The sequence below is a fragment of the Lepidochelys olivacea genome (genome assembly GCF_965140295.1).
Source record: "Lepidochelys olivacea isolate rLepOli2 genome assembly, chromosome: 10".
Classification (NCBI taxonomy): Eukaryota; Metazoa; Chordata; order Testudines; family Cheloniidae; genus Lepidochelys; species Lepidochelys olivacea.
The window spans coordinates 58,545,862-58,570,448 of NC_140420.1; the positions used below are offsets into that span (position 1 = coordinate 58,545,862).

At 41.1% G+C, this 24,587-nt stretch overlaps 1 protein-coding gene across 1 annotated transcript in view; it reads left to right on the forward strand.

The window, feature by feature from the left end:
• The window catches only part of ADAM10 (ADAM metallopeptidase domain 10), a 126,848-nt gene that overhangs the window by 16,937 nt on the left and 85,324 nt on the right, over positions 1-24,587 (forward strand). Inside the window, exon 2 of the mRNA XM_084640429.1 lies at positions 21,196-21,346. Within this exon, the coding sequence (XP_084496555.1) occupies positions 21,196-21,346 (151 nt within the window). The remainder of the gene's footprint in view (positions 1-21,195; positions 21,347-24,587) is intronic.

Here is a 24,587-nt window from a genome sequence, read left to right on the forward strand (position 1 = left end):
TGAATGGGGAAAATCATTAGACAATTGTGCTGCTTCCACTGTTAGCTTGTGGCCATTTGCATTCCTCAGCATAACTCTCAAACATTTCAAAGTCTTTGGGGAAAAAATAAGCAGAAGTACTGATTTTTATTTTTTTTAGGTTCCCAAACAATGCAGAACACCCACACAACTAGTGTAACTATGTGTACTTACAATGATTAATCTTCTTGTCTTTCTCCTTCCCTTCTGTGTCTTGTCTTAAATTAGACTGCACACTCTGCAGTGCAGGGACCGCATCTTCCTGTGTTGGTGTAACACCTGTCACAATGGGGGTCCAATCCTGATTGAGCCCTTTGGGCACTATTGTAATATTAATGTTAACTTTGTGTGTTTCTGAAAATGTAAGGTAGCATTATGCAGTGTGAAGCCTTGATGTTTATTTGTAGAGCCCTTAGCAGATACAGATCATTTATCCATGGATAGAAATGGGTATCCGCTGAACTATAGGGCTCTCCTTGGAACCACAGTGGCGAAAGGAGCAGAACGTGGGGCCGCTGCTTTCAGGAGCCAGTGCCCTGTACCCGCAGCTCCTCCCGTGCTGTTGTACAGCACCCATCTCTTCCATGCCCTGTCTGTGTGGCTGCGTCTCCTGTCTGTGGTCTGTACAGCTGCGCTGGAGGACAGGGCTGGGGGCAGGGCTTGGGGTGGTACACTTGCACTGGAGGAGCCGCCAGCATGGGGCTCTGGCTCCTGGGAGCACTGGTCCCATGTTCTGGTCCTTGTGGCTCGACGGTTCAGTGGATACTGATTTCTATCTGCACAGGGCTCTATTTGGTACAGAGTAATCGAAGATTGAAACCCATTCTAGGAAAGCTACATATAAAAAGGCATATGCCACAGATAGTGCTGCTGCATCCTTTAGAGGGGATCATGTTACCCTATTCCCATGAAAGTGGCAATGGCTGTTTCCTAATACAGCAAGAGAAGATCCTTCCACAACTAACCTATCTAGGAACACACTGCTGAAATGCAAAAAAGGGAATGTGTAACTGCAGTGAAAATACCTAAAACCTTTCAGTGTCTACTTTTTGTGGGGAGAAATAGCAATATTGGTTCCTGATAGGTCACTATACAGAAGTAACTGATGAGGGTTTAGCAAAGTCTGTGGTGCTGCCTAGCAGAACCAACAGTTATAACTCCTAAGGCTGATTATTCTTGCTATTTTATCACAAAATAGCCACTGTGCCAGAGATGGACTTTAAGCACCGCATGCTGCAGAAAAGGATCTGGGGGTTATGGTGGATCACAAATTAAATGAGTCAATAATGTCATACTGTCGCAAAAAAGCGAACATCATTCTGGATGGCTCTCATTGGAGCTACAGTATTGTAAGCGAGACAAGAAGTAATTCTTCCACTCTATTCAGCACTGATAAGGCTTCTGGAGTACTGTCCAGTTCTGGGGATCGCACTTCGGGAAAGATGTGGACAAGTTGAATAAAGTCCAGAGGAGAGCAACAAAAATGATTAAAGAACTAGAAAACATGACCAGAGAGGAAAGATTTGAAAAAATTCTTTTAGTCTAAAGAAGCGAAGACTAAGAGGGCACATAAATCTTTCAGTGTGTAAACGTTTGTTTATAACAAGGAGGGTGACCATTTGTTTTCCATATGCACTGAGGACAGCACAAGAAGTTATGGTGACAGAGTATGTGGAAAAAGCTGATGTACTCAATGCTTTTTTTTGCCTCTGTCTTCACAAACAAGGTCAGCTCCCAGACTACCGCACTGGGCAGCGCAGTATGGGGAGGAGGTGACTAGACCTGTATGGAGAAAGAAGTGTTCAGGACTATTTAGAAAAGCTGGATGAGCACAAGTCCATGGGGCCGGATAAACTGCATCCGAGGGTGCTAAAGGAGTTGGATGATGTGATGGCAGAGCCATTGGCCATTATCTTTGAAAACTCATGGTGATTGGGGGAGGTCCCAGATGATGGGGGGGAAAAAGGCTAATGTAGTGCCCATCTTTAAAAAAGGGAAGGAGGAGGATCCAAGGAACTACAGGCCAGTCAGCCTTACCTTAGTCCCTGGAAAAATCATGGAGTAGGTCCTCAATCAATTCTGAAGCACTTAGAGGAGAGGAAAGTGATCAGGAACAGTCAGCATAGATTCACCAAGGGCAAGTCATGCCTGACTAACCTAATTGCCTTCTGTGACGAGATAACTGGCTCTGTGGATGAGGGGAAAGCAGTGAATGTATTATTCCTTGACTTTAGCAAAGCTTTTGATAACGGTCTCCCACAGTATTCTCGCCAGCAAGTTAAAGAAGTATGGGCTGGATGAATGGACTATAAGGTCGATAGAAATCTGGCTAGATCATCGGGCTCAACGGGTAGTGATCAATGGTTCCATATCTAGTTGGCAGCCGGTATCAAGCAGAGTGCCCCAAGGGTCAGTCCTGGGGCCAGTTTTGTTCAATATTTTCATTAACCATCTGGAGGATGGCGTGGATTACACCCTCAGCAAGTTTTCAGGTGACACTAAACTTGGAGGAGTGGTAGGTACGCTGGCGGGTAGGGATAGGTTACAGAGGGACCTAAACAAATTAAAGGATTGGGCCAAAAGAAATCGGATGAGGTTCAACAAGGACAAATGCAGAGTCCTGCCCTTAGGATGGAAGCATCCCATGCATTGCTACAGACTAGGGACCGAGTGGCTAGGCAGCAGTTCTGCAGAAAAGGACCTAGGGGTTACAGTGGATGGGAAGCTGGATGAGTCAACAGTGTGCCCTTGTTGCCAAGAAGGCTAACAGCATTTTGGGCTGTATAAGTAGGAGCATTGCCAGCAGATCCAGGGATGTGATCATTCCCCTCTATTTGGCATTGGTGAGGCCTCATCTTGAGTACTGTGTCCAGTTTTGGGCCCCACAGTACAAGAAGGATGTGGAAAAACTGGAAAACGTCCAGCGGAGGGCAACAAAAATGATTAGGAGGCTGGAGCACATGATTTATGAGGAGAGGCTGAGGGAGCTGGGATAATTTAGTCTCCAGAAGAGAAGAATGAGGAGGGATTTGATAGCTGCTTTCAACTACCTGAAAGGGGATTCCAAAGAGGATGGATCTAGACTGTTTTCAGTGGCACCAGATGACAGAACGAGGAGTATTGGTCTCAAGTTGCAGTGGGGGAGGTTTAGGTTGGAGATTAAGAAAAACTTAATAGTGGTGGTGAAGCACTGCAATGGGTTACCTAGGGAGGTGGTGGAATCTCTTTCCTTAGAGGTTTTTAAGGTCAGGCGTGACAAAGCCCTGGCTGGGGTGATTTAGTTGGGGATTGGTCCTGCTCTGAGCAGGGGGTTGGTTTAGATGATCTCCTGAGGTCTCTTCCAACCCTGATATTATGATTCTATGATTGCAGCAACAGAGACTTAGGTTATTAGGAAAGACTTCCCAACTGTAAGGATAGGTAAGCATTGGAAGAAATTACCTACAGAGGTTGTGGAATCTGTTGGAGTTTTTTAAGAACAGGTTAGACAAAGACCTGTCACAGATGGACTAGAATAGGGGCAATATACCAAGAACACACCAATCTTCTTCCCCTCCCCCACCTGCCCCATCTGCTGGAAAAGAGGTGCTGAAAATTTTGACAAGAGGCTGTCCCAGGACCTGACTTCAGGGTTCCAGTTTTCACATTGTCTGAAATCTGATAAATATGAAGCAGTTTCCCCTATCTCTGCTGGAACAGAGAAGAGCATTCTTTGTTGCTCACTCATTCCAGAGCTTCTTGGCTGTTATGAAAGTGGGTGGGAATTCTGCTCCTTTACTTCACCTCAGTTCCTTGGGGGCTGCTCTAGTTAGATGTCAGTTGTTCTCCCTCTCTTTTTGCTGCTGGGGGTGTGAGAGAGGCTGTTTTCTACTCCCTCCAGCAGCCACCATTAAGTGTGCTCCCCCGTGAATGGCTCAAATGTGTGCCTTTGCTCATAACTTTCCTAATCAGTAACAGAGTGATACTGACCTAATTATTTTCACTGCTCCCCACATGGTCACAAATAAACAAGGAAAACTAACACTGGTAACTTTTGCTCGCTCACACTCTGATCAGCAGAGGCACTGAGAGAGTCTTGTTTTAAGACTGAGGAAAACAGTACGTTATTTGTTTACTTGCAGTTGATATTTGAAAGGTTTTTCGAACTGTTAAGTTGTAGAAGTTTTGTTTTGTTTTTTGTTTTTTTTTAAGAGAGCCTAGGTTCTGCGGAAGGGAAATCACTTGCCCAGGAGACTCCTTGTTGTCCTCAGATTTCACTTCTGTTGATCTTGTAGTAACTAGTGAAGGAGACTTCCAGTAAATATTAACATCAGCATAAATTCAGAAGAGAGGTGAACTTTCTTGCCTTTTTGTTCATTACCACTTATTTTAAAAGTGAAGTATCATCATACCACTGTTAAGAGCAGTGATAAATGCAAAGTGATAAAAATTTGAAAACATTGATTTACTCAGAAAATCAAATCTGATGTCAGTTGTTGGCTAGTACAATATGGTCCTTTCAGTTTAGTGGCATCTAAAATTTGATTTCTTTAAATATTTTTCTTTCAGAAGAACCTTAAATAACTCAGTCTTGTTTTTCTTGGAAAAAAGGTGACTCATCTGAAGTTTGCTTGGGGAAACAAGTGCTTAATCTCTATTTGTAAGCATACCGTTGTTACCTGAGGTACAAATGGTTCCTTGTAAATTCATTACATGATGAAAGTCTCAAATTATTGAAGGTTCATGATTTTCTTCACTGATATATTTTTAATCTGTTCAAATTTCACTCTACAATAGAAGACCAGGTACAAGCTAGAAATTTTCTAGTCTTGAAGTCCTTTGTGAGCACATATCATGCTCATGATTGGACTAAATGTTGGGTCAAGGAGAGTTAATATTTGATAGGAACATACTCTAGAGCAGTGGTTCTTAACCAGGGGTATGCGTACCCCTGGGGGTACTCAGAAGTCTTCCAGGGCTACATCAACTCATCTAGATATTTGCCTAGTTTTACAACAGGCTACATAAAAAACACTAGTGAAATCAGTACAACTAAAATTTCATAAACAATTATTTATGTTGCTCTGTATACTATAAGCTTAAATGTAAGCACAATATTTATATTCCAATTTATTTGATTATTATATGGTAAAATGAGAAAGTATGCAATTTTTCAGTAATAGTGTGCTGTGACACCTTTTGTATTTTTGTCTGATTTTTGTAAGTTTTTAAGTGAGGTGAAACTTGGAGGTACACAAGACAATTCAGATTCTTGAAAGGGGTTCAGTAGTCTGGAAAGGTTGACAGCCACTGCTCTAGAGACTGGCTGATATGTAGAATGTGGTTCTCTTTCAGTTTTGGGTTTTCTTTCACTACCGTACTAAAGATGTCTGACGGAGTATCTTAGAGAGACTAGATTTGATAGAAACCATCATCAGGCCTTTACTCAAAGCAAATCTTTGATTTCAGTACTGAATATGTTTTCCAAGGGATAGTCTGATGTGGCAATTTATATTAAAATAGTATTTTTACTTGAATAATTTGTATTTATTTTGTGATTTATTTACCCAAAAGTTTAATCTGAAATACAGCTGTCATTCAGTGAATTATTGATTTATTTATTTTTTAGTTCAACTTCACAAATAGGCTGACTGAAGTATAAGTGTGTGTGACTGGGGTCCCTGTGGGGACCAGCTGTGGTCACTCAATTAGGGTGAACTGCAAAGATTGGGGCAGACAGTCCCCATAAAGCTGGTGGATATTCCAATACTTAAATTTACCAAGCCAGTACAAAACAGCTTCTTTATTACATCCAGGTACCCAAGTCAAATATGATGCAGATTCCTGTGAATCTTATTTAATCATATAAAAGAAAAGGTTCTACCAAGCCCAAAGGATCAGATGCATTGCCTCCCAGGTTATTGAATGTTCCAGATCTTACCCAAATACACACTATAGCTAATTATTATTAACTAAACTAAAATTTATTAAAAAGCAAAAGAGAGCATGGTTAAAAGAGCAATATACATACAGACATGAGCTCAATTCTTTGAGGTTCAGATTCGTAGCAGAGATGGTGAGCTTTCTGGTTGCAAAGTGTTCTTTCAGAAATAGCTCATAGGTTATAGTCCAGTGTCCCAATATCATATTCAGGGTGTACCAGCATAACTGGGATCTCAGTCTTATGACTCAAACTTCCCCCATGAAGCTTAAGCAGATCTGAGATGAGCAGGACCCAAGGGTCTTTTTATACAGTGTTCTAGCATCCAGGACTGCTTGGTCAAGTGGTTAAACAATAGGCTTTTGATGTAACTTTTTGCTTTCTAAGCACCACCATTAATTAGTTACACAAATTAACATAGGGCAATTTGTCCATTAGGCGGTCTAGTACTAACTTCAGAGACATAGACAATGACATTATTTTACCCAAGGTTCATCTAAATTTTAATATTCCCTTTTGATCTCTGAATCAATAGTTATATTGACAGGGACTGTCTGTTTACAGGTAGCATCTAAGATGCACACAATTCTAACAATATAGATTTGCATTTCAACGTTCTAGTCTGTTTAGCACGAATGGCCCTAATTATCATTCGCATACCTTTCTAGCATGACTTTTAAAGGTAGGCTTTGGGTCATTCAGCCTACAAGCTGTTTAACCATTTCTAACCATGTGTCACAGAGGGTTATACATTGCTTTAGGTCATACTATGAGTCAGTGGCTCTTCCTTGTTTTCAGCCATTATTTGTAACTATTGGACCATACTGAGCTGAACTGGCATAAATTACATGATGCAAATGCTAGTTTTACAATGCAAAACTTTCTTAATGAAACATAGAACTGGAGTCTTCATGAATTCCTGAAGCTTACTGCTTGTTAAAGAATATTGTATTGTCAGTGTTGTCAAAGACGTCCGGGTGGTGGGACCAAGGCCAGGGCTACACTAAAAAGTTAGGTTGATCAGCTACATCGCTCAGGGGTGTTTAAAAAATCAAAAAACAAACATCTCCCCCTAAACCACACGCTTGAGCAAGGTAGTTAAGCTGATGTAACCACTGATGGTAGACCATGTTACATCAACAGCAGAAGTCTTCTGTTGACCTAACTACTGTCTCTCATGGAGGTGGATTACTTACATTGATGGGTAACTCCTGTCGCTTTAGTAAGCGTCTATGCTGAAGTGCTATAGCAGTGCATTTCTAGTGAAGACGTAACCCAAATGTATTTCGCTCATATACAATAACTAAAGGGGAAATGAGCCACATAATTACAGATTTAAATAGGCAGAGTAATCTTAAAGAGAAGGATACAAAACAAATCAAGAAAATACAGGCAAGTGTTAAAGAACTATGTAAAAAGTGAATTGACAAAGGTAAAAACACAGATACATTTATATGGTGTACCAAAATGCAGCTTCTCTACTACAATCCAGAATAGCAAACTTCTTAAACCACATCTAGATATATCCAGAGGAAGTCTTGCTGCAAAACATCTTCTATAAACTAGTGTTTGTAAGAAGGCATATGATATCTCCAAAGTAGTTCTTTCCCCACTTTTCTTGCTGAAAACTCGGGCTGTCAGTTAATTGCAGTTAACTCACGCGATTAACTAAAAAAAATTTATTATGATTAAAAAAATTAATTTCTATTAAACAATAGAATACCAATTGAAATGTATTAAATATTTTGGATGGTTTTTCTACATGTTCAAATACACTGATTTCTATTTCAACACAGAATACAAAGTGTACAGTGCTAACTTTATATTTTTATTACAAACATTTGCACTGTAAAAATGATAAATGAAATAATAATTTTCAATTCACCTCATACAAGTACTACAGAGCAATCTCTCTGTCATGAAAGTGCAACTTACAAATGTTTGGTTTTTGTTTGTTACATAACTCTTTTTTGCTTTTGAGAGCAATCTAAAATTTAGAGCCTACAAGTCTAATCAGTCCTACTTCTTATTCTGCCAATTGCTAAGACAAACAAGTTTGTTTACATTTACAGGCGATGCTGCTGCCTGCTTCTTATTTACAATGTCACCTGAAAGTGAGAACAGGCCTTTGCGTGGCACTTTTGTAGCCAGGTTGCAAGGTACTTACTGCCAGATATACTAAACATTTGTATGCCCCTTCATGCTTCAGCCACCATTCCAGGTGATACGCTTCCATGCTGATGATGCTAGTTAAAAAATAATGCATTAATTAAATTTGTGACTGAACTCTTTGGGGGAGAACTGTATGTCTTCGCCTCTGTTTTACCCACATTCTGCTATATATTTCATGTTATAGCAGTCTCGGATGATGACCCAGCACATCTTTGTTTTAAGAACACTTTTACAGTAGATTTGACAAAACGCAAAGATGATACCAATGTGAGATTTCTAAAAATAGCTACCGCACTCAACCCAAGGTTTAAGAATCAGAAGTACCTTCCAAAATCTGAGAGGGACGAGGTATGGAGCATGCTTTCAGAAGTCTTAAAAGAGCAACACTCTGATGCGGAAACTACAGAACCCGAACCACCAAAAAAGAAAATCAGCCTTCTCCTGGTGGCATCTGATTCAGATGACTAAAATGAACGTGCATCAGGCCACTTTGCTTTGGATTGTTATCAAGCAGAACCCCTCATCAGCATGGAAGAATGCTGGAATGGTGGATGAAGATGAAGGGATTTATGAAACTTTAGTGCATCAGGCACATCAGTATCTTGCAACACCGGCTACAACAGTGCCATGCGAATGCCTGTTCTCACTTTCAGGTGACATTGTAAACAAAAAGCGTACAGCATTATCTCCTGCAAATGGTAACCAAGTTTGTTTGTCTGAGCAATTGGCTGAAGTAGGACTGAGTGAACTTGTAGGCTCTAAAGTTTTACATTGTTTTATTTTTCAATGCAGTTATTTTTTTGTACATAATTCTATATTTGTAAGTTTAACGTTCATGGTGGAGATTGCACCTGTACTTGTATGAGGTGAATTGTAAAAAAACAAAAAAAAAGTGTTTCAGTGCAAATATTTGTGTTCAAAAATAAATAAGTGAGCACTGTACACTTTGTATTCTGTGTTTGTAATTGAAATCAATATATTTGAAAATGTAGAAAACACCCAAAAATATTTTAAATAAACGGTATTCCATTATTTAACAACGTGATTAATTTTTTAATCGTGCGATTAATCACACTATTTTTTTAATAGCTTGACAGCCCTACTGAAAATATGTTGCTACTCCATTGTTTGAAGTGGGGGGTGATAGATGGTGTGTTCAGGGGTCTAAGTTTCCCTATTCCTTCATTTTGTTTCATTTACCAGACAGCTTCTAGCTAGAGTAACCAGAGCTAGATACAAATACTTTAGTGTAAGGGAACACTAAGCATGAGGAAGTAAGGTCAAGTGAGAAGTCATTCTGCTCAAAAGGAGGAAGAAACTGGGATTCTTCTGGATCCTGTCCTTGGACCCTGGTGGATGGGGCAACAGCTTTTGACTATTAGATGTATGATTAATGTAAAGCTCTCAAATTATCCTCCAGCTGATGCAAGGAGAGCTCTTTTTTTTTTTTTTTTTTTGTAATTAAAGAGATCCTCTTTGGGATTCTCACTCCTGGGTGCCTGTTTCCTAGTAGAAACTGGTAGAACTGAAATTCTTAACCTTTTTTGTTCCTTAACCACAGATGTAGCAGGTAGAAGAGAGCTCCCTCCCTCTATTGCTTGTGTGCCATAGGACTCTTATCTGTAGTCAGTTCCTTGAGCATAGCCAACAAGGGGCTCTCTGCAGAAGCACTCTCTCCATTTGGTACTATTGTCTTTTCAGCCTACTTCAGGTAAACTCTGTAGTGTTCCTCTTCCTTTCACTGTGGCCTGTTTCTTTCAAATATTCATTTTACTTTGACTTTGCTCTTTCACTGCTGCTGGTTCTGAAGTACTGATGGAATGTTGACCTCCAGATACCTAAGAAGAACTTAATTTCTGTGACTAGGCTTTGCCTTTTGAGTTTCAAGCACTTCAGAGATTTCAGGCTTGGTGCTTGGCCTTCATTCAGTTTTGGAGTCATTTTAATGAACATATGGTTTTGGAAACATTTTCGCAGAGTGTACATCTTCTTCACATGTTTGATCAAAGGGGAAAAAAATAAGAGTTCTACTTGAAGCAGTCTGACCACCCTTAGAAAATCACCAAATTCATTTAATTTCCTATGAGTTCCCTGGGCAATACTGTTGCTAAGGTGACTGTGTCCAAATGACTATCCTACTGAATTGCAAATGGTAATGACCTGGGTGGCCTAACTGTGTAAGGCTATGTGTCAAGGCTCATTTGATGTGACACTGAACAGCTTCTACTGACTTACTCAGGGCTGTATTCATTGGGCATATGAAAGGCAGATACATATATGTTTATAAATCACCATTACTGGGATTGTCTCTAGAAGGAATTCCACTTTGGATTCTCAGGGTTGGAGAACCTCTTTCTAAAGTAAGAATCCAAAAACGTTTCTCTTCCCCAGAGTTTATTTTAGGATGTACTTTTTTGAGTTGGCCACACTTTCCCTTTTCTTGTTCTTTAGATGCTCTCTACAGGCTTTCAAAGTCTTAAGCCTGATGCTTTTGAGAAGTATCTTCCCTTTCTCTTGTTTTTAAAACTTTGTTCATTGCTGGTCTTGCTCTTGATAGTTTTCGTCTTTTCTTTTGAGACATCCTTCAAACTACTTATTCTTCAGCAGTGAGAATTGTGCCCAGTTGGTATTTTGTGTTAGGGATAGTTACTACTTTTCTGAAGATCTCATTTACTAGGATTCTCACTCATCCACTTCCCCTGTCTTGGAGGGAACCTTCCTGAAGGTTGTTTTATTTTATCTTTACACTTCTTTAGTCTTCTCTTAACTTTGCAATCCTTTCACTTTGGCTTATTTTTCTTTAGGCAGTCTCTGCTGACTGCTAAATCATAAACTGAGTGAAATGTTCCAAAAGGTGGTTTAAGCTATGTGGTAACATGCAGTCCCCAAAAGACAAGCAATTCATTCTTTTGCCCACTACTGTGGGTTCTTAGGGTATGTCTACATTGTACATCAATGCACACTATGGGAGTGTGGTTTCTAAGTGCTTGAGATTGCACCAGCACACTACACAGACCAATTAATGCACAACACATTTGTGTGCTTTAGAAATCACCCTTCCAATAGAGCTCATCACCTCACTGTTTAGACAAAGGTCAGGCCTACACTACAGACTTACACTGGTATAACTAAGTCACTCGGTGTGAAAAACCCACACCCTTGTATGATCCAGTTATACTGACCTTACCCCCATCAGCGGGCTTCTCCCGTCAACATAGCTACCGTCTCTCACAGAGATGGATTATGACAACGAGAGAAGCTCTCCTGTTGGCATAGTAGCGTCTTCACTGAAGCGCTACAGCGGCACAGCCACTGCAGTGGTTTAAGTATAGACCTGCCGAAACCCTCACAAGATGTAAGGTAAATCATGTCAAGGTAAATTAAAGCTCATTAAAACCCCTCCCCCTGCTGTTCACTCCTGAATGTGCAGGGGCTACTTTATGCACATAGATTTCTCACCTCTCGTTGATTTTGTCCCCAAGTAGACATGCCCTTAGAGACCGAAAACCTTTGAGCTTGGACAGTTTTGAGTGTCTTCCCAGGTAAAAATCCAGCAGTGTGAATCATACAAGATGTCTTCAGGAGGCAGAATTATGCAGTTATCTATCTACGTACTTCTCCCCCTCCAGTCCTCTTGGGGAGTTCTCCATTACTTGGGGAGATCTCCATTACTGTACTCTTTTCTCCTGTCCCCACAGTTTTCCAACTGCTGAGAGGAGGGAAAGGAATTAGAGGTGCTTTTCTTCTGCCCTTCTTGTTGCTTTAATTTCACAGAGAAATGGAGATAAACTCTTACCATTGAGCAGGCAGTCTGCAGTTACCTTCTTATTAAATGTGCAACAGTGATAATAGGAAGATATGCTTTGAATTTGCCTGTGTGCATCAAAGCAATTGCTTATGAAGTCTGCTCCCCAAAATTTTGGGGAGATTCAGGCGTTGAGTAATGTGAGCTTCAGGAGAGCTTATGAACCATTTACAAATGACTGCTGTGAGATTTTATTGCTTGTGCACTATTGGAGTTTTGATATGGGTATTTCCTACTTGATTCCCTGGCCGTATGTCCATTTGTATTTTAAACTTTTTTTTTAAAGGAAAGCTTGTCTGAGTAGATGCTTGTGCTCTTTAATTCATTTTTTTACCACCACCCCTTTTGGGTCAGATAGTTAACAGTAAATTTTCAGATCTTTGTCAGAAAATGGTATTCTGTAGAACAAACGGTAAGGCAAGGGTAGTATATAGGCAGACTGGGGCCAAATCTGGACTGCCACACACTTTTGAAAGCACCCCAAAATCTTTTTATTTACTTATTATTTATTATCATTACTGTTTATTTTCTCTGGCGTCTGGACCTTGACTGGACCTTGACAAAAAATAATTGACTTACCACTGTGGTAGGGGAAAGTAAATGGGACATGAGTGCCCAGTTATTCTGTTGGCACTTTTATACTAACAGTGGGGTAACTGGGAGCACTTTTATGTCAGCTTAGCTAAGAACTTGTATGTATTTATTTTGAGAGAAACCAAAATACCGTAGTAACTTCTGAATTAGAGAACATATTTAGCTGAAAACATAAATGGCTTTTAGTATACAATAAGTCAAGATAGTGTTCAATATTTTGAAATCACGCTGATTAGATGTAAGTTTCTGATATCCGTTGGTGTAGTATTTAATTTAAGGGAGAATTTACAGAATTGTGGTATTTTAGTTGCAAGACCTGTCATGTAGCTTCATATTAGTTGACTGCATATTTTAAAGTGCCTTTAAGCAACTCCTAATGCTGCATTATTTATACTGTTTTATGACATGTACTTTTTTATATAAAGGAAAAATTGCTTGCATTTCTGTTCAATCAGTTTTGTAGTACTTCAGGAAACTGGTATTTTAAAGTATATTTTTGTGAAAAAGGCCCAGAGGCACAATTACCACCTGTCTATATTTTGAACCTACAGACAAAATTAATGGCAATATTTTTTTTCCTCTCACCATAGCAAAACAAAGGGTGAAAACCTGGCCCAGTTGAAATGAAAGGTTAGGATGTTGCTTCAGAGTGTTTGAAATCCATTCATGTTTATTTTCTAATGTCCACTTACTTTTTCTGAGCTCTGGTCATTTTCTAAATGCTTGTTTAGGGATGTCCCATTTATGTACTTTCCACTTCTGGATGTTAGACTGTCAGTTTAAGTGTCCTACTCTAACTGTGTTTTAAATATACTTGACATTGTGTATGAGTATGGCTGCAAGTCTGTCATGGAAGTCATTGATTCTGTGACTTCCCGGGACCTCTGTGACTTCTGCAGCAGCCAGGGCTGGCTCAGGGGCTGCCCGAGTGGGCAGCCCCAGGCCAGCAGCAGCAGTTTTGGTGTGTGGGAGGGGGCTCAGGGCCAGGGGTTGGGAGGTGTGTGGGGGTGCTTACCTCAGGCTGGGGGCCTCCCTGGCTCCCATTAGCATGGCCCTGCAGTTCTTAGGCTGCAGAGGGGCAGGGGGCTCCCCAACTCCGCAGCTCCTATTGGCTGCAGTTCCTGGCCAATGGGAGTTGCCCAACTGGTGCTTCTGGCAGGAGCAGCACGTGGAGCCCCCTGGGCTTGGCCCGTCTGCTGCCCCCTGCAGAGCCGGGTAGTCCAGCGTAGACTAGCGGGGGTCCCTGGGCACATGCCATTGCTCACCCTGTCCCCCCAGCACCAGCAGGGTCCCAGGCCACACACTGCTGCCCACTCTTCCTCCCCCGAGCACCAGCGGGGTCCTGGGCCACCTCCCTCAGCACCCGCGGGACCACCCCCTCCCCAAAACTTGACCCTCTGCCCAAATTTTAGGGGTATATAGTAAAAGTCATGGACAGGTCACGAGCCGTGAATTTTTGTTTACTTCCCGTGACCTGTCCATGACTTTTACTAAAAAAAATACCCGTGACTAAAACGTAGCCTTATGTATAAGACAGATCCCACTCTTCAGACTTTATAATCTAGATAGACAATATACCAGCATGGAAGCAAACTGTAAAAGCTTACAAAGCCTGGTGGTGGGTTTTTTGTGTTTTGTTTTGTTGCTGCTTTACTAGCTTCTTCAAATGATTTTCACACCCTTATCTTCTCTACAGTTGTTCCAGCTTAACTGTTTCACTTTTGTTAACTCAGAGTGCTCTCTCTTCTATGCTAGCTCCATAGAAAGAAATAGCTCCCTTTCATAAAAAAAAAAGTGACTAGGTACCTGCTGACATCAATGCTTTTTTTTCCTAAAAGGTTTTCAAGATGGTTCCCAAATCTCTAGAGGTCTGTACTCACTTTCCTCCTGCCACTACAACTGCTTCAGGGGGGTGCCTCCCGCCCTGAATGGGAATGTCTGCTGGAGATTGAACCCAGCTTGGTGAGGTGTTCCCTACTGCTTCATAGTTCTTACAGTGTAATCAAGTGTTTGCGCTTGAACACAGGGTCTGGACAAAAAGGCATCCAGCACCTACTAACCAGGTGCTAAAGATGTCCTCCTAACTTTTTTACTGGACCAAAAAGATGGGAAATTATTTTTAAACTTGTTTTCCATGTCCTAATGAAATTAGAACTGTAAAGTCAAGGAGTAATTCACAGCTCTAATCTGCTCCTTGAATTAACTCTTTACTATATATGTGCTCCTACCTCTTTTGGCACTCATTTGAAGAGTGGATTCCGCTTGCTCATTCTGATTTGAAAAAATTGGATAGGTTTATGAATTTTCCCATGACCTTGTCTAACTTTCAGTACTCATTGTTATGTAATTTAAAGTAGTTTATGGTCTTCGTGGTCTCACTTTTTAGAAAGGTATCTTAGTGAGCCTCATTTTAATTACTAATTGGCGCAGTGGAGTGGAGATCAGCTGTATGCCTGCCAGTTTACATGTTACTTTACTTGCCATGATTCATTTCCCTAAATATTTCTAGGTGAGACTTCCTGAAGGAAACTTCTTAAGAGTGGTTAGCTTAAAAAAGATGATTTTCATGAGGCCCTCCTTTCCTGATATTTTTAAATGTTACAAATAGACCAGCAAACAAACTTGGGTGTGTGAATTCCTACCTCCCCCATAGACTAGGGCTCTGATACCTGCTATTGCAGAGGTGGGCAAACCACAGCCTGCGGGCCACATGCGGCCTGCAGGACCCTCCTGCCTAGCCCCTGAGCTCCTGGCCCGGGAGGCTTGCCCCCAACCCCTCCCCTGCTGTGACCCCTTCCCCCGCAGCCTCAGTGCACCGCACTGCCGGCGCAATGCTCTGGGTGGCCGTCCAGCGCAGTTGCAGATCCGCAGCCTGACCCGGTGCTCTGAGCGGCGCGGCTGTATTGCTGCCAGCCACCAGTGCTCCAGGCAGCACGGTAAGGGGGCAGGGAGGGTTGGATAGAGGGCAGGGGAGTTCAGGGTGGTCGTCAGGGGTTGGGGGGGGGGTCAGAGGGCAGGGATCCTGGGGGGCAGGGGACAGTCAGGAAGAAGAGGGGGCGTTGGATGGGGCGGCGGGGGGCAGTCAGGGGCAGGGGTTCCGGAGGCTGTCAGTGGACAGGGAGAAGGGGTGGTTGGATGGGACAGGGGTCCCGGGGGGGCAAGTCAGGAATGAGGGGGGGGGTTGGATGGGGCGGCAGGGGGCAGTTGGGTTGGGAGTCCGGGGGTTGTCAGGGAGCAGGGGGTGGTGGATGGGGTAGGAGTCCCGGGGGGGGGGCATCATGGGATGGGGCGGGGGAGTTGGATGGGGCAGGAGTCCTGGGGGAGCTGTCATGGGGCGAGAAGCAGGGAGGTAAGATAGGAGGCGAGGGCCGGGCCACACACAGCTGGCTGTTTGGGGAGACCTAGCCTCCTCTAAATGGCCCTCCATACAATTTTGGAAACCCAATGTGGCCCTCTGGCCAAAAAATTTGCCCGCCCCTATGCTATTGGAAGGTCCACTTAATCTTTAAGGGAATTTATGGGTACCCTTCTCTCTTTTGTGTGTATATAAAAAATAAAAAGAGAGAGAGGTCTCTCCTATCCCAGCCTGATTAGCTTATTAACCCATTTATTCATCTTCATGCAGAACATGCACATTCCAAAGTAGCTGAACCATTTTCCTGATAGCTGAACAGGTCCTTTCAATATTCTTTAAATTAGAGAATGATGTTTCTCTGTTGCTGAACTTAATATTTTACCAGGCTGAATGAAATGGGATAGAATGCACTTCTGAGGTTATTTCCACCTCTCTAGTGAATCTATTTGAAAGCAAATTAAGCAAAAACAGAAACTAGCTTTAATACTTTGTTATACTGTCAGGAAGTTAGGTGTTGTTTCTCTACTATAGCATAAATGCTTTGAACTTTTATAAGAGATCTGGGCAGGGTAGGCTGAAAATAGATCGTGTTTATGTTCCTTTGAATGCTTGACTTGGGAGAATAAAAGATGGCCTTTATATAAAGTGACATTAATAAGAGCCAGTTATGAAATGACTGTGAGTTAAAAAATTCTTTGATATTTTAGACTTCATTCCAGTTAAATCCTTTTAAACTTATTATGCTTAGGCAAATGTAATTACTGCTCTGCCAAAGAGCCTGAAGAATCGGCAGTACTTAATTGCAGAGTATTCCTAAAAATTACGTCTGCTTAGTCCTTAGTTTCTCTTTTTAAAATGTAATTGTACATGAAAGCAAATAAATAAGCCAGAATATAATCAACCATTTTTACTTTATAGTATTGGTGGATAGCATGCATAAAGGGCCATGTATCTGACATAGTTTGGAGCAAAGACTGAGTGTTCTTATGATTTAGGAGGCTGTTTTGTTGCTTTGAATAGTATATTGGTTGGCTGAGTTAATTGTTTCTTGTATGTAATTTAATGCTGGGTGGTCATCCTTTGATGGAGCATTTAACTTTTTTTGCATGGGAATTTTTTCTTGTGTAAATGTAAATGAAATACAGCGATTGGCTAGTCATGGAGAACACTTTTGTGTTTAGGGAAGATGAAGTGTGTAGTATTGTTCCCTTGTTGCAGCAGTAGCAGGGCAGAACTTGTATATGGGGGTAAAAACTGTGAGAGTCTTGAAATGAATCTATCATAAAGATGGTGTCCCAACCGAACTTCTGTTATGTACAGCTGTGGAGTGATTTCTCTGAAAAGCCATGCCTAACCATGTCTTAGTAGAGTAAACATTGCCTCCTTCCAATCCAAATGTAAAGCTCACTGCTTCACCCTTGCTCTTCTTCTAAGCTGCGCATAGTATACCAGTATTTGCTTCAATAGTTAAAGCATGCATAATTTCCTTTGGGGGCCAGAAATGGAAAAGAAAATTCAAATGCAGTGCGAGTGTATTTGTTTTACAATAGAAAGTGATCCGATCACAGTAATGGCCTGGATTAAAACCATGAATATAAAATCTAAAAAAACTGAAGGTAGCAACTTACAATGAATCTAAATTTGCAACTGTCTCACTCTCGGCACATACACAGAGGCCTCTGCTCTATTGTCCTCATTTTGGGAGGATGAATCCTCACTTGAATTTGGCTACGGAGATAAGGGGAGGTGCAAATCAATGGTAAACCCTCTACTTTGACTACTTAGTTCATTTCTGGATACTTCATCTCCAGAAAAAATATACCAGAAGTATAACAGATTCAGAAATGGGGGACAATTACTGGAGGTATGGAAAATCCAGGATATTTTTAAAGATTGAAATTAGTGTGATGAGGAAATGAATGAGGTGACATAAGAGATAAGAATGCTTTCAGATTGACTTTCTCTAGCACTTATTTATCTTCTCATAGAACAAGGAGGTGAATGAAAATTAAATGAATTAAATTTAAAAATGAAATTTTATTTAAACATAACATGTAGCTATCTAATGGCAGCAAATGCCACAAGTTACAGAGGTAAAGTCTTGGGGGCTGCATTAATTCTTCAGTAGCCCTCTCTGTTGGAAAACTACCTTTAAAGGGGATAGTGGTGTTTGGGGAAATCCCTGTGGAGCTGTGCTGGCCAGGGAGATGGGCTGAGCAACAGAGTCCTGGCATCCAGGGGATTGGCTTGGTTTGGGATTAAACTGCTTACTTACTCATTGGGAAAACTACATTTTCTCCTACCCTTAAATTAATTATTTGGAGAAAACTCACAGATCTGATTTTTCCTTGGATATGTTTATTTTTACCATAGTGAAATCCTCCAGATCCCATCTGACAATTTATTTCTAGAGAAAAGGGGATGGTCCAGGCCAAGTTCTGGAAGATCAAGGACAGGAAACAGAAGAATGAGTTTCCGAGGAGGAGAACCTTGAGAATAGAAAAGATGATTCTCAAATAGATGAGCAACCAGTTTTAAGTGTGGTGAGCACATTAAAAAAATCATAAGGGAGAAAAAAGCAGATGGTGAACGTGCCACAGTAACAGAAGTAGAACAAGATAGAAATTTTGTCCTTGGAGTTTTTTTATATGGACACTTTTGCACAAGGAAATGTTCAAATCACCAGTCCATTTCATATAGGTAACTAAATAGTGATCAGATCTGGAGTTGAAACCTGGAAATAAAAGACCGCATATCTTACTTCCAGTACATTAACTTGGATATCAACAACTGTGTGTATTAACTTTAAAAATAAATTATCTGAAATTCCTTTTACTCCCACTTAATCCTGAGTGAAGGTGAAGATGGTGCTTTTGCTCCATTTTTATCTGCTTGTTTGTCATTACTTCCATTTCATACCAAATCACAGTGCCACATTTAGAACCAGAGTATTTCTCCAAACCATCTTTGAAATCATGGGGTATACCCTGTCAAAGGGATGATGTGGGGAAGATTTGGCAAGTCACTGAGCAAAGCTTGAGTAATAAATATTGGTACTATTTGAACATTTCTTCTAGAAGTCTGGTTGGCAAAAGTTATACTAAAGACATTTTTTGTTTTAGAACTATTGGCTTATTTAAAAAAACATTTGATTTTCACATAATTAACTGCAAATTAGTGTTTGTACATTGCTGCAGAGTTGGTGTTTACATTTGAACAACATTATTAACTATGTTCAAATGTAAAATGCTGTCTTAATGCACGTGACTGCCTAATCCATTGTGTTCTTCAAATACAGCAGCTTCAGATGAAGCTATTTCTATGAATTTGCAAGAGGAAGGATTATAAATTGGTCATTTTGTTCTTCTGCTTGGGTTTAATGACAATACTGAAGGCCTCCTTGTCTCCAACTATATAAATTTACATACAAAGTACCAATGGCAAACACTCGTGTGTTCTGCATGCAAAATGTGTGTAATGTTTTAAGGCCTATTTTAATTAGGGTAGTTGGTTTTTAATTTTCCTCAACATGCTGTAGTAGTTTAGTGTCCCATTCGAACAAAGAATGCAACAATGATGGGGCATCAAAACTCTCTTGAATTCTGTATAATAACTTTTGGCCTGATCTTCAAAGTTGTTTAACACCTGAAGTTTACATTCATTTGCTGGAATTTGAGGGCACCCACCTTTTTATTGCTTTTCCTCTTATGAGTACCTTGAATTCTTAAGGGTTTAGATTTCTGGACCGAAACCTTCACTTTAGGGAGCAAAATCACCATGCTCAGTCACTTTAAGTGCCTTATATCCAATTCAAAATGCTTTGCAAGATATAAAAATATTATAGCTGATCTTCATCAACTCATCTCTTCTTCTCCTGTTGAGTTTGTTCCTCTTTTCTATTCTTCCTCCACTCTACTTGTCTTTTTGTCCCCAGTCTGAACAATTGAATCACTTCCTCTTTAGTTGTTTCCATAAAGCTTTCTTTTAGCTTGCCTTATTAACTCTGAAACAATATTCTTCATGCATAGAATTTACATGCGGATTGTGTTGCTTCAGATACTGAAGGAAACTATACGTAGTGAATATACTTGTGTAGGAAGAATAATTGCTTAGAACACACTTAATGAATGTCAGGACTTATTAGAATATCTTGTCTCAAACGATCACGTGTGAAATTTATTTTGTACTATCACTTTTGCATATTCACTTTCCAAAACAGAAGTAGAAGTCTTACTCACTTTTTATTTAAAAATATGAAACATACGAAATAGAAGGGAAACAAGTAATGGCCTAGAGCATTGAATACATAGAATTCACCATTCGGGGCATGAGTTCCCACCACTCTCCCATCCATAAGGGTTTGTGGGAGGAAGAAATTTTCAAGACAAAGCCAGCCCAGGAGTCACTCATCCATTTTGAGTTAGTAGCAGCAACCCTCAGTCCCCTGTAGATTCACTTTTCTTTCTGAAGTTTTACTTGGGAAATGTCACAGAGATGCTGTTTGCTCCAAGCCCCTCCTGTCTACTCCACAGGTTGCTCACCATCAGCTTTGACATCCGGGTTCCTGTTTTCCTGTTTCTAATGCCCCTCCCATTTAACATCCTCTGTCCCTTCCTTTGGTTTTCGTTGTTTTGTTTCTTCCCGTCCTTTTGTCTGCTAGGTTGCTTTAGCAGTCTAATTTAGCACATACCCAGAATTTGTCTTCAGGCAGATGTCTACACAGCGGTAGAGAAGTCAGTTCACTAGCTTATCAATGCCAGTTGACTATTCAGATACCTAGTCTTGCAGTGAGTCTTGTACTAAGGCAGAAGTACTCAATGTCTAGCATAACTTTAAAATCATTGTTTTGGGCCCTGTCTGCACTACATGTAGATCCAGGCAAAGCTCTCAAATACCAGTGCTCCTGGCCAGCTCTCCAGTTCCCTTCCATCCTCAGGTTAGCCAGGTTTCTCTTCCAAATTTCTCATGCACTCAACAGGAGTCAAAAACCTTCTGCAGGGAAATGTCTAGGCCAAGAGGCTTGAATTCAAGCTGAATCCTCAGGGATGTTTCTTCAGCCTTTTTTGCTTGCATGGAAAACTGCTTTGGAAGCACAGTTATCACATGAAAGAATATTTGTATCACTGCACGTTTAGACTTGCTTTTAATCGCCATGTTTTGGCTTGCAGAAGTAAGCCTTCAATTTTGAGTAGAAACTGTAATGCTAGCATTGCAGAATGAAAATACAAGTATGTTTTTCTTTTAGGAGTGCAAAAGAAAAACATCAAGTTCTATTCACTGATACTTTCGAAATGCTGAGACTCAGATTACTGTTTTTTTTTCTTTTCACAGGACAGTATGGAAATCCTTTAAATAAATACATTAAACATTATGAAGGATTGTCATATGATGTGGATTCATTACACCAAAAACACCAGCGTGCCAAAAGAGCAGTGTTGCATGAAGACCAGTTTCTGCACCTAAATTTTCATGCACATGGAAGGTGAGTAATTTTTATTTAAGGCTGTTCACCTTAAGAATACTTTCCGTTTATTTTAACAAAATACAAGTGCATTGGTTGAAGTACTACACCACTGCATATGAATGTTATGTAACTTGAATGTTAAAATATTTTAAAGGTACCTTTTATAATGCAAGTGAATTAATTGTAAGTGTTCAGAGTAAATCACACTGAGTTGTAACTACCTCTCATTTTTACTTAGACTTGCTCAAATTTTCTTATTTAACCTCAAACCAAAGATTTAATTTCTGGCTAAGATTAAATCTCTTTTGGTTTTTGAAATATATTAAGAGTGGAGTGGCATAGTTATTCCTGGTTTTGTAATGCATTTTTGGACTTTGTGAATAGCACAAAGCTGTACACTGAACTTTTGCCTATGAGTACTCTTCATTGAAGAAAATAGTCCAATTTGGGACAAAGTACTGAATTTTGTAAGACACTAAAAATGCATTTTCTATTCTTGTGCATGAAAACATAACTGAAAACTAAAGTTACCTAATTCCATGTTGCCGGAGAAAATTAGGTAGTTCCATAGTGTCATTGTAGATAAATGGGGTGTGTGGGAGAAAACTAGCACTGTGCTGCAAAGATTTGAAAAACTCTGGTCCTGCCGGTAGCATTTTCTTTTAAAAAAGAGAACTCTTGCATTTAACATAACTTTTGCACTTCCTGATTTTTATGGTCAAATTTGCTCTGAGACTGTCTATACTACAAGTGCTACAGCAGCACAGTTCTACAGCTATGCGACGGAAGGGGTTTTTCTGTTGCTGTGTTGCCCGATTCTTTAGTAGTTATTAATTATTATTGATTTCCCATTAATACTAATTTAAAGAGGGTACTGTAGGTTCTAGTCCCAGGATTTGGCATGACAGAATCAAGGTTATTGAGTTCAATATCTGGCTGGGAACCCCAGAGTACGTAATGTAGACACTCAGGCTGAGGGCAAAGCAAAGCTTTAACACCTTTTTGTGAACACAATTAGTAAAACCACCAAAGCTCCAAACCGGATAAAAAGATAGCAAAAATACAGATTTATGGTGATATCTTGTGCCTTTCCTCACATATATATACTCATATAGTCATACCCTTGCTTGGGGATCTGATGGTAAGAGGCAACCTGCTCTGACCCTGGCATGCCAAACAAGTCCGATGGTCCAGATTGACAGACGACAATGACCCCCTTTATGTAGTGGTTTGGCCTATTGTAGAGCCCAGGGGCTGTCATGAATATTCATTCAAATGCTCAGCATCCCTTGTCCATATCCAACTTTTACCCTATAGATAAGTATATTAATGATTTTAGCTTATTATTATATACATCAATTAATTGCCAGGGCAAATCCATGGCTAAGCATCTGCTGACAATCTATCCGAACGTATCCAAGCCTAGTATCAGCTCAGCATTCCCGTGGTAACCTGGTAGCATTTTAGACAGCCCCTTCCCTTAAGCACACTATTCCCAGTTCCCCAAAACTCAGAGTGACTTTGCCATTTATTTATGCCAGAGTTCACAGGCCTCAAAGCCTTATGATAATTTATACCTTATGTTAACTGCTTTAAGCTAATATCTTGCAGGATATGGGCCTGTAGGTTCCTTGAATTACTGCAAAGTGAAATAAGATGCTAAAGCTAGCTCTGTCGGCTATAACTATAGTAAATCTATCTCCTTGAGAGATGTAGCTAGGTTGAAGGAAGAATTCTTTTGTCAACCTAATGGTGTCACTACTGGGGCTTAGGTCAGCTTAATTTTATGTCTCTTGGGAGTGTGAATTTTTCACGCCCCCGAGTGATGTATCTAGGTCAATACAGGTTTACAGTACAGGCCCATTTACATGCAAATCCACTTAACGCACGGTAGCGCCATACCTCCCAGCGCTACCTATTTAACACGTGAGACTCGTTAACACGCGGTACAGGAACTTGCTGTGTAGCACTACAGATTTGTTCACTAACTCACTGACCTAGAAATGGACAGGAAGCAAGGGGCGGAAACATGTTGTACATCTTTACTGCCAACAGGGGGAGAAGGGGCAGCGATGTTAAAGTGCTGCTGTGGATGGTCCTTTGCTGCGGCAGCGCTTTAAGGGCCGCCAACGTGGGAGGCAAAAAGGGCAGGGACGTTAAAACGCTGCCGTGGCAGCACTTTAAGGATGGTCCTTTGCTGCGGCAGCACTGGGCCGCCGGGTGGGGGTGGGGGTGGGGTGCAGCAACATTAAAGCGCTGCCGCGGCAGAGAACCCTGCAGCGCTTTAAGGTCCCTGTCCCTTTTGCCCCCCTCAACCGCCGCCGACGGGGGGTGAGGGGGCAAAGGGAGCAGCTGCCCCGGTGCTGGTGATTTAAAAGGGCCCAGGGCTCCAGACACTGCTACTGTAGCAGTGGCATCCAGAGCCCCGGGCCCTTTAAATCGCCACGGGAACCCCAGGCGGCGCAGACCAGGCAGCCTGGAAGGGCTGGCTGGGGGATACTGACCCCTAGCCCTGCCCCTTCTAGAGGCCAGAGCCGCCCCCATACCAGTAAGTGTCCTGAGTTACTTTCACCCCTGTGTAGTAGTAGTAGTAGTGTTTTTATTAGATTACACATTTGAATTTATATTCTTGCAAAGCACCGTTAACAGCTAGGCCTGCAGTATTTGGGACACTGTGAATATGTATGTAATTCTGGGGGGTGGGTGTGTGTGTGTGTGTATATATTTATATAGCTATCTTAAGATATTTCAGCATGGCCCTCTTAACCCGCGGTCCCTCTTAGCGGAGGGGGTGACTGGAAAAGTTTGCTGAACTCTTGCATGTTGCGATGGTCTGGCCTCTTGCTTAGAAGAGTCCCCCTCTTGCCTGTGTGCTTCAGCTCCCTTCCCTATTTTGTTATGTGTATAGAGACGTTTAAAGTCAAGGGCCCTACTGGAAGAAAACACATTGTTCCAATAGGGCAGAGTCATTCAACATTGATGGCTGTGCCATAGCTTCTCAGACAGTCTTTCTGCTAGGTGTCATGCTGCTGCTACAAAATGGATGCTCTAATCAACAAAGGAGGTTGTAATGCAGCATGAAGGTCATGCTCCAAATAATTGCAATGGAAAGTAGAGCCCCTGAAACAACATGGGGTTTATAATTTGATATGGACACATCCTCAGTTTCACATTGACCACTTGTGATCAGTAAATAATCAATGACACTCTCCAGAAAATACCAGTATTGTAAACAGATTCCATCATCTCTTACTACATT